At 33.3% G+C, this 10,114-nt stretch overlaps 2 protein-coding genes across 2 annotated transcripts; one reads left to right on the top strand and one right to left on the bottom strand.

Annotated features, from left to right (window-relative positions):
• Window positions 1-598: 598 nt before the first annotated feature.
• Window positions 599-4,773, top strand: LOC123915596 (probable methyltransferase PMT18). The gene is made up of 6 exons (XM_045966772.1): window positions 599-785; window positions 1,480-2,160; window positions 2,310-2,520; window positions 2,726-3,023; window positions 3,349-3,813; window positions 4,266-4,773. The coding sequence occupies exons 2-6, from the start codon at window positions 1,483-1,485 to the stop codon at window positions 4,486-4,488; spliced, it is 1,875 nt and encodes a 624-aa protein (XP_045822728.1). The 5' UTR covers window positions 599-785; window positions 1,480-1,482; the 3' UTR covers window positions 4,489-4,773.
• Window positions 4,774-5,249: 476 nt separating this feature from the next.
• On the bottom strand, window positions 5,250-9,654 carry LOC123915597 (serine/threonine-protein kinase STY13-like). Its single transcript, XM_045966774.1, has 3 exons — window positions 9,421-9,654; window positions 7,683-8,664; window positions 5,250-5,954 (listed from the first exon to the last, which is right to left on the bottom strand). Exons 2-3 carry the CDS (start codon window positions 8,585-8,587, stop codon window positions 5,615-5,617), a joined length of 1,245 nt encoding a protein of 414 aa, XP_045822730.1. The 5' UTR covers window positions 8,588-8,664; window positions 9,421-9,654; the 3' UTR covers window positions 5,250-5,614.
• Window positions 9,655-10,114: the final 460 nt, after the last annotated feature.

Raw genomic sequence — 10,114 nt, 5'->3', positions numbered from 1 at the left:
CCAAATGAATGGCAAGGCAAACTCTCCCTAAGAGTTTTAACACTGTTGCATGCTCAAGTCAGGGATCGAACCCTTTTAGTAACATTTTTTTGGATTTGAAAGATATTACAAATATTCAACCTAACAATTTTGATAGTTATCAGTTGAGTTATTACGATCTTTACTCTCCAATCTAAATAAAACAAGGAAAAAGCTAAAATGTGTCATAATGACTCATGTTAGTGATTCAAAAAAGGAATGGTTTATCATAATTCATGTATATAATTCACTTTTTAAACTTGATCACAAATTAATTACACAAAATTTAAGAAAATCTTTCTACTTTTAGATTCCACCCATAAAACAAACCTTGTATCCTTTCATTTCATCACTCAATTATTCAACAAAAAAATTAAGATTAGACATATATTATATGAACATAGACTTTATGTTACTTAATGTGACTAGTATCTACTATTGCGGGAAGAAACAATGTCACCCCTTTTGGGAGCAGTTAAAAGAGGAGTAATTAAAGGCTAAAATGTCTCATTTTATAGGATGATAATTATTATTTTTCATGTTTACAAAAAATAGCTTTATTGACTAAATCCAACTTAACCTATTTCTTTTCAAGCCACAGCTTCATTCATTCTCACTGAAGGATGAACATGAAGTTAGGGAACTAAGCAATATGCAAAATATAGCAATAAACAAACCACACCTTCCTATTATTATCCATTTTACTTCTTAATCAATATTCTCATCACATTCTTCCACTCTTGTTCAATACTTAATTACCATATCTGGTATGTCAACGACATTTACTTTCCTTTTCTTTCTTTGTTGTTATTATCATCACATTGTTCAATCTTTGTTCTTTTCAAATATGTGTGTATAGTTCAATTTTTTGAAGAAGATTACATTCAAATAGTAGAATATCTACTTTAAATTTCACTATAAAACTTTAGGTATGCTCTTTTGTTCCCTTTTTAAGATAAGATTTTTTTTTCCTTGCATTAATTACTTCTACATTTTTCCTTAATTTACTTGCAATAATATTGATATGTTAAATTGTACCCAAAAAAAAATATTGATATGTTAAATGAGCATACCAATAGTTTAATGAACAAAGAAAGAAAGGCCAAAAAAAAAAACTAATAACATGACCAATGCAGTACTATTGGTCAAGTTGAAACAACTTATACTCCCATAAGGAGAAGACCCCGGAATTCGGGTCAAATCTTTTTGAAATCTCTGACATTGGAAAGTTGAGAATCAATGATAAAATTCCGTCCAATCAATCAAACTAGAGACTAGTTCCATAGCCGGTCCAAAGGGCCTACGTGTGTTAACATGACAAATTTATGACAATAATAAACTAGTTATGTTTTGTCTTAATATAATAACATGTAATGTTGTAGCATCTCAATCTACTAGTTCAAACTAGTGATTTTTGAACATAATCTAATGTGATTTGTTTATTTGAAATTTTGTGATCAGAAAATGCCCAAGGATTACAATGGATCACCAAAACATTATAATCAACTTGAATCCAAAAGAAATAGACTCACTTGGATTTTAGGTGTAAGTGGACTATGTATTTTATCCTATGTAATGGGTGCATGGAAAAATACAGTAACACCTAACCAATCTGAGACATACTCAAAAGTAGATTGTAATGCTGCATCAAACACAGGAGGCTCTTCCTCAACTTCTTCGTCGTCGAGTCTAGATTTTTCAAGTCACCATTCACTTGAAATAAGTACTTCTGGAGGGATAAAAGAGTTTCCACCATGTGACATGACATATAGTGAATACACACCATGTCAAGATCCACCTAGAGGTAGAAAATTTGACAGAAACATGTTGAAATATAGGGAGAGACATTGTCCTACAAAAGAAGAGCTTTTGTATTGTCTTATTCCTGCTCCACCAAAATATAAAACACCTTTTAAATGGCCTCAAAGTAGAGATTATGCTTGGTATGATAATATTCCACACAAGGAACTTAGTATTGAGAAAGCTATTCAAAATTGGATTCAAGTTGAAGGCGATCGGTTTCGATTCCCTGGTGGAGGTACTATGTTTCCTCGCGGAGCCGATGCTTACATTGATGATATTAATGAGCTTATTCCTCTTACTACTGGTAATATCAGAACTGCAATTGATACAGGATGTGGTGTAAGTTCAATCATCCTTATACTCTATCTTCATTATGTCTATGCTTCTATGTTTTTCTTATTGAAGTTTGTTCACAGAGTCTTATATTTAGGGACGGAGGTAGTAAATGCTAACACTTTATATACCTTGGTGTGCCTCTAATTGTAAAGGTAGCAAGTTGGGGTGCTTACCTTTTGAAAAGGGACATCCAAGCAATGTCATTTGCACCAAGAGATACACATGAAGCTCAAGTACAGTTTGCATTGGAGAGAGGAGTTCCTGCTATGATTGGAATCATGGCTTCACAGAGGCTTCCATACCCGGCAAGGGCTTTTGATATGGCTCATTGTTCTCGCTGCCTCATACCATGGCACAAATATGGTTAGTATTCACACTTCTCCTACCATTTTATTCACTATACAATTTGTAATCCAGAGTTCGGCCAGAAGGTGAGTAAAATCTTACCATAGATTATTCCAGTTAGAGTTCGAACTTGATACTCTTGATCGATTCTTCCAACATTGTATATTGTAATTATCTTATTTTTTGGTTAGTTGTTAATAAGAATCTAATTTCCATGGCACAGATGGTTTGTATTTGATTGAAGTGGATAGAGTCCTAAGGCCGGGTGGTTATTGGATTCTTTCTGGTCCACCTATTAGATGGAAGAAATACTGGAGAGGTTGGGAAAGGACAGAAGACGATTTGAAGCAAGAGCAAGATTCCATAGAAGATGTTGCCAAACGCATATGTTGGAAAAAAGTTGTTGAGAAAGATGACCTTTCCATTTGGCAAAAGCCTAAAAATCATCTTGAATGTGCACAAACTAAACAAGTTTTTAAAACACCACACATTTGCCAGTCTGATAATCCTGACATGGCTTGGTAAGTATTCTTTATACGTACGGTGAATTCTTTCATACACATCTTATTTGAATATGTATCAGTACATCGTTGAGGTGGATAACTCTGATAGGTTCACAAATAGTATTTATTAATTTTTTGACCTATCAGAATTATTATTTATTAAAGTGACCTTACCAATTATTTTATAACTATCTCCCAAAAAAAATTGAATTTCATCATTTGAGGTTACAAAGTCAAACTCTTACTACCGGCGAACACCTCACAGACAAAGATTCTTTATATCATTTTTACAAGAGGGTAAGTTGTTTTTACCATTTTTCTTTGTTTCATTGGATTGAATAAGGTACACAAATATGGAAAAATGCATAACTCCATTACCAGAAGTTAGCAGTCCAAACAAAGTAGCTGGAGGGGAACTAGAAAAATGGCCAAAACGTGCATTTACACTACCTCCAAGGATTGCTAGTGGTTCAATACCCAGCATCACTGCAGAGAAATTTCAAAAGGACAATGAATTATGGAAGGAAAGAATGGCACATTACAAACATATTACTCCTATTGCACAAGGAAGATATAGAAACATTATGGATATGAATGCGTATCTTGGTGGATTTGCAGCAGCATTAATAAAATTTCCAGTTTGGGTTATGAATGTTGTTCCCTCAAATTCAGCTCATGACACTCTTGGTGCAATCTATGAAAGAGGTTTCATTGGTACTTACCATGATTGGTGTGAAGCTTTCTCAACTTACCCTAGAACATATGATCTCATTCATGCAGCTAATGTATTTGGCATATATCAAGATAGGTGAGTATTTCCACATTATCAAAGTTTGAAGATAGGTCGTTTAATTCCTTCAACTCTTTTAACCTTTAGCTAGATTTGTATTGTCGACCGTCACAATCACATGCATTAACACAGTGAGCGCATTAGTGGTTATTTGATCAAAATTGGACGACCCAGGTTTCAAGCTCGGTATTTTAGATGTTAAATTTTCAAAAATCTAGACCGTCTGATCTCAATTCAACGATCACTGATATGTTGACAACGTGAATGTGTGAAATTGCTGACTACAGATAGTCCAAATCGTCCTTAGCTCAAATCAGTTGAACTACTTATCCCAATATTTTTATTAATTTTAATGATTGAATTGTCTGGCCTTATGATTTGGTGATTAAATTGGTATCATTTCTTTTATATTTTTAATATATGCTTACAACTTTGGTGACTAAATTGGTATGAATTGTTATGTATGCAAGGTGCAACATTACTGTTATACTATTGGAGATGGACAGAATCTTGAGGCCAGAAGGGACAGTGATATTCAGAGAAGGAGTAGAGCTTCTCACTAAGATTAAAAGTGTTACTGATGGAATGAAATGGAGGAGCAACATAATGGATCATGAAAGTGGACCTTTTAATCCAGAAAAGATTCTTGTTGCTGAAAAAACTTACTGGACTGGTGAAGCTAAAAGCAACTAATAGATAGTTTTTTTTTTATTTTTTATTGCAACTTTCTTTTTTTCCCTCTTAGAGATTAAATTTTGTTCAGATGTTGTTTCACTGACTTTACATTTCTATCTTATTGCCAAATTTTGTATTATAAAGGCAAGGACTTTATTAATGCAACTATTTAGTTTTTTACTCAAATTTTGTATTGTTCATTTATATACTTTAGTTATTGTTTGAATCAATGAAAAAGTTAGATATGTTGGGATTTTTTTTTTGACAATATAGATATGTTGGGATTTAGAGTTTAATGTTACACAAGTGATCGGTCATTTATTAAAAGTTTTGCGATCCATTAGATCTTGAGTAAAAAAAAAAAAATGCCATGCTATATATTTAAATACATGCTACATATAGAAAATGTCATTTTTCAAAACTAATTAGATCACTTATAAATAAATAAAAAATAAAAAAATACTAATTTGATCAAAGTATTTTGAGCATAAAGTGATTAATAGCAAATTAAGTGATAAATTTAAAATCAATACTCATGTAGTACTCAAGAAAACTCATATGTGTCAATCAATTTTATGCTTCAAAAATCAATTTTACCTTCCAAGTATGCACTAGAAATGTAAATAGATCGGAGTCAGCTGTTGAACACCTTGAAGATTAGTATTTGTTGCTGATATTAAACAATCACAACAACCTTTCTGCATAATTTACCTGTAGTTAAGAACTCAGATATGTTTTTTGTAATTTAAGGCCGTGATCAAATTTCGAAGACTCGGAAATTTCAATGATCCAGCTCCGGGAGTATATCAATCCCAGGAGGGGTAGTTGTATTGCAACCAACCTTCTTCATACACAACAAAAGTTTCGACAATGATGTTAAATTCATCTTGCCCTCATAAGCTATACATAACTGTAATACATGCAAGTATAACATACATCATCTCTTTACTAATTCAAAAGACGGTTCGATAAACAGAAACCAAATAATAAAAGGTCTTCAGACAATATTTTCATTTTTCCTTCAGAAGAAAGAAATAAAACACACAAATAAACAAAGCTATTATATAGTCAGAGTCTCATCTTGCCCCAATATACTCCAAGTCTATGTTTTATAACTTTCTTTTTTCATATGCTTTGAACATGATCACTCCGCAGTCATTGGTTGGGTCATGCAACACCTGAACCTGGCCTTCCTAACTGTTGTCATGACCTCGATCTCGGCATTTTCAAGCATTGCAACAATTTCAGCAAAGGGTGGCCTAACATCAGGGTTGGGATCCCAGCACCTTGTCATGATCTCACGGAGAACAGGCAAACAATCATTGGGCAAGACCGGGCGAACATTTCTGTTCACAACTGCAAATGCTGCCTGTACAGCTGTCATGTTCTGAAATGGAAGCATGCCAGTGATCAGCTCCCACAGGACAATCCCAAAGCTATATACATCCACTTTCTGTGTGTAAGGCCTATGTTGGATCATCTCACTGCATAGATCAAGAAACATCATCTCAATACATGAAAACAATCTCTCAGAACAACATAAATCAGTTAAAACCAGTTATGAATTTCAGCATTTCAAAATGTTCAATCTAATTAGCTAACAACTACTATGATGATACATCGTCAACTGGGATTTTAGCGATAGCAGAAACATATGAAAAAATGCTGGCTTTGATGCAGACATGACTAGATTTATATCATATACAGCTAATAAATGGACTGTCAATAAATGAAAACAATCTTTCAGAACAACATAAATCAGTTAAAAACCAGTTACGAATTTCAGCATTTCGAAAAGTTCAATCTAATTAGCTAACAACTACTATGAGGATACACGGTCAACTGGATTTTAGCGATAGCAGAAACATATGAAAACATGCTGGCTTTGATGCAGACATGACTAGATTTATATTATATACAGCTAATAAATGAACCGTCTATAGATATTCTTATCATGGGTTCTCAAATTAATTGCATAAATATCCGCACTATTATTGCCGTATTGAGTGCTAACTTGATCTAGAAAGCCAATATCTTCTTTCATTCAATAGAAGAAAGAAAATGGTGAAGTTATCATTAGAAGAGTGCACCAAAAAGAAGGTAAAAAACAAAAGAACTATACCTAACCAGCATTACAATTACTCTAAATGCCTAACAAGGAAATTTACTGAATGTTGTTCCTTTGAATAATACCAAAGAGAATCAAACAAAACAATCTTACTCGACATGTATGTGAGGTAGCATTGACAAAACAAAAGTGGGAAAAATGTACCATTTTTTAAATTTTGTTCTAATTTTTCAACTGCAACACATGTTATGGTCATGTTTTTAACCTAACTACTACTAAGGGTAAAAAAGTTACACACAAAAATACAGCATTTCCCTTCAAACAAACAAAAAACATAGAATATGATATATAAAGCAAGTCATTAAAACATTATAATTTTCTTAATCCTGCATGCCCAAGATTCACCAAAAGTTAACAGAATTATCAGAAAACTATTTCAAATTTCAAAAATGAAAAAGACTCCAGTTCCTTCCACCAGATTTCAAGAAAAAGAATCAGTGTTAATTATAACTCATCGGTCTTTTAGTTTTCTGCTACCCATCATGGTCACTCAAAACTCAAAAAACTAAATAATGGATACGGAGTTTTAGAAAAATAGAGCACAAACTCAGTAGAAAAACATGGCTCTTAAAAGCATCTTCGTAAATTATTATCAAAACAGGATATCATCACATGTCTCTGCAACTAGCAGTATGACTAATATATTCTATCTCAAACTAAAAGGCAATTATTGGGGATGTAGCTCAAACCAAAAAACACAATGTGGTTAAAAAGAAGACAGCAAATTAAACATCAAACTGTGATTTGTGGCAGAACCCAGCCATTTGAACTCATGATACATCGACTAATAATATCCATCAAGACTTCAATGATATGTACACAACAATTGAATTACAGATATATGCAGAGAGATAGATTATGTTAATCAGGTTCAGGTCCATACAACAGCAATCACCAAACCAAAAAACAAAGCAGCAAGGGTCACAAACAACTAGTTATGATTAAAGAAATCATGATGTTGACCCTCAGGGAAAAAGGATCAATAGTTTGTTATCAGCATTTAAAGTCTACCCAAAACATAATTTCATAAGCATGGAACCAAAGTGTATATTTAATTAAAACGAAATGAGAAAAAAAATCTTACGGAGCCATCCAACGGTATGTTCCAGTCTCAGGTGTCATTCCTTCAGTTTGCACCTCGATACGGGCGACTCCAAAGTCAGCAATCTTGATTGACTTGTCACCAAAAATCAACAGGTTGTCAGATTTCAAGTCCCTGTGGATCAACCCCAGACCATGAACATATGACATGCCTCTTGCAACATCCAAAGCTTGTTTGATAGCTAATTTGAGGGGAACTGTTCGGTTTTGGCGCTTTGTCAAGAACTGTCGAACTGATCCACCCTTAGCATACTCAGTAACGATGCACCATACCATAGGCTTACGGCATGCACCAATGAAACGGACTATATTGGGATGCTTCAGTGTAGCCAGCATCATAACCTCTTGCTGGAATTGTTGTTCCATCAACTGAGCCTTTGATATGTCATTCTCAGGCCTCTCCAAGATTTTGATAGCGACATCCTCCCCATTGTAAGTACCTCGGTAGAGTTTCCCAAAAGCTCCTTGAGCAAAGGCCTCACCCATATTTAGCTTCCTCAAGTCAATTGTCCAGTCTTCAAAATTTTCAAGCCCTTCAGTCGGAGAACTATTGTCCATCAGAGCTTGAGCTAAAGCATCGTCACTCAATGCATGTGTGACTCTTCCCCGACGATTGGCACTGTGTGCAACAGAATAATTATCATTGGCACGCCTCTTCAACCCTTGGTGATCCAACATGCGGGTATGAGAATCATTGGACCCGACACTGCTGTTATCAATTGACATTGCAACCGATCCTCCTCCGTTGCTCGTTTGCAAGCTACCGACGCTGTCGATCGACATATTGGTACCCTCACCAAGCTTGTGGTAAAAGCCTTGGGAGAAATCATAAAAGTTGTTGTTATTCTTGTTGAGATCTATTGGGAATTTGGCGCCACCTTCCAACATTTTTTCACACAGAAAAAGCAAAGCCTTCAAACTTTGCTATTTCTTTAGCATCAGAGACCACAAGCTAAACCAACCACCTGAGCATAACAAAACAGCAACAAAGGATTTAATATCAAACATCATCATCAGCTTTTCTTAAAACAAAACAGAACAACATCAATCCAACATTTGAATAAACCATAAATTAAAATAAAAATTGAAACTTGAGAGCTTCCAACAACAATATTTGGGTTTTATGACAAAACACATACTCAAAGAGCTTGGTCTGAAGCTGGTGAACCTCACCAATAAAAACCGGTTTTATTATCAAACATCATCATCAGCTTTTCTTAAAACTAAGAATCAAATGCATATGACGCATGATGTTGAAAAACAAGAAAACCAACTCACTAAAAAAATAAAAATAAAAACTTGCTTGACTAAATTGCTTCTAAATCATCAAAGAAACTAATTAGGGTATGTAAATCACAGCATAATTAAAATTAAAAACAAAGTTAAAAAATAAAAAAAGAAACCAAAACCATTGATTAGAAGTAATAAGCTGAAGTAGCAGCATAACCTTTATATCAAATGCAAAAACAAGTAAAATTGAAAAGAATTCGCCAAATTAAGACATGACGGAGCTCAAGACGGAAAAAATATAAATGAACTCGAAAATTTCCAAATAAAATAAAAAAAAAATTGAAAATACTTAGATGAGCTTATGAATCAAATCTGAACAGTCAATTAACAAAAACAGATACTGATCTTACATCAAAGACCAAAAAATTGGTTTAAAAAAATGAAGAAACCCTAAAATCTTGAAATGAAAAAGTGAGAGAAGAAAGACGTACCTGAAGAAAGAGAGAGAGAGGGTTGAGGAAAGTAACGAAGCAACGATGATGATGAAGTTATGAAGAGAAAGAGGAGATCGAAGAAAGTAAAGAGAGAGAGATATAGACAAGATTGAGTTCTTCTTCCCGTACTGAGGAAGCCACACAACAAGCAACAACAAAAAATGAAAACGGATGACTTTCTTTTTTCCTTTTATTTTCTCTCTCTTCTGTTTTTTCTTCTTCTTCTTTATTAACAAAAAATAAAAACAATTAATTTTTATAAACTTTTCCCTCCGTCCCAACTATAAGCAAAAATTAGTGAATAAAATTGAATGTATTTAGTCTAAATTTTTAACTAAATAAATCAAATTTATGTGAGTCATTTTTGCTTATATTTTATGACGAATGATTATGTGAGTTATTTTTGCTTATATTTTATGACGGATGAGTAATAAATTAGTCTCGACTTTTTACACACTACTGTCAAATGGTTTCTTAACCTTATCAATAATTCAAAAAGATTTACTGTTAAATTTGTTTTTAATAAATTTTACTGCATTAGTAAAAAATAAATTAACACAATTTAAGTCAGATAGATTCTTAACATTGTGAATAATTCAAAAAAAAAAAGAAAAAAAAAAACCTGCTTTTAACCTTATGAATAATTCAAATATTTACTGTCAGTTTTGTTTTTAATAAATTTTACTATATT

This window comes from Trifolium pratense, linkage group LG3, assembly GCF_020283565.1.
Source record: "Trifolium pratense cultivar HEN17-A07 linkage group LG3, ARS_RC_1.1, whole genome shotgun sequence".
Lineage (NCBI taxonomy): Eukaryota > Viridiplantae > Streptophyta > Magnoliopsida > Fabales > Fabaceae > Trifolium > Trifolium pratense.
The sequence above is the reverse complement of the archived record's forward strand: the minus strand, read 5'-3'. Positions and strand labels throughout refer to the sequence as shown.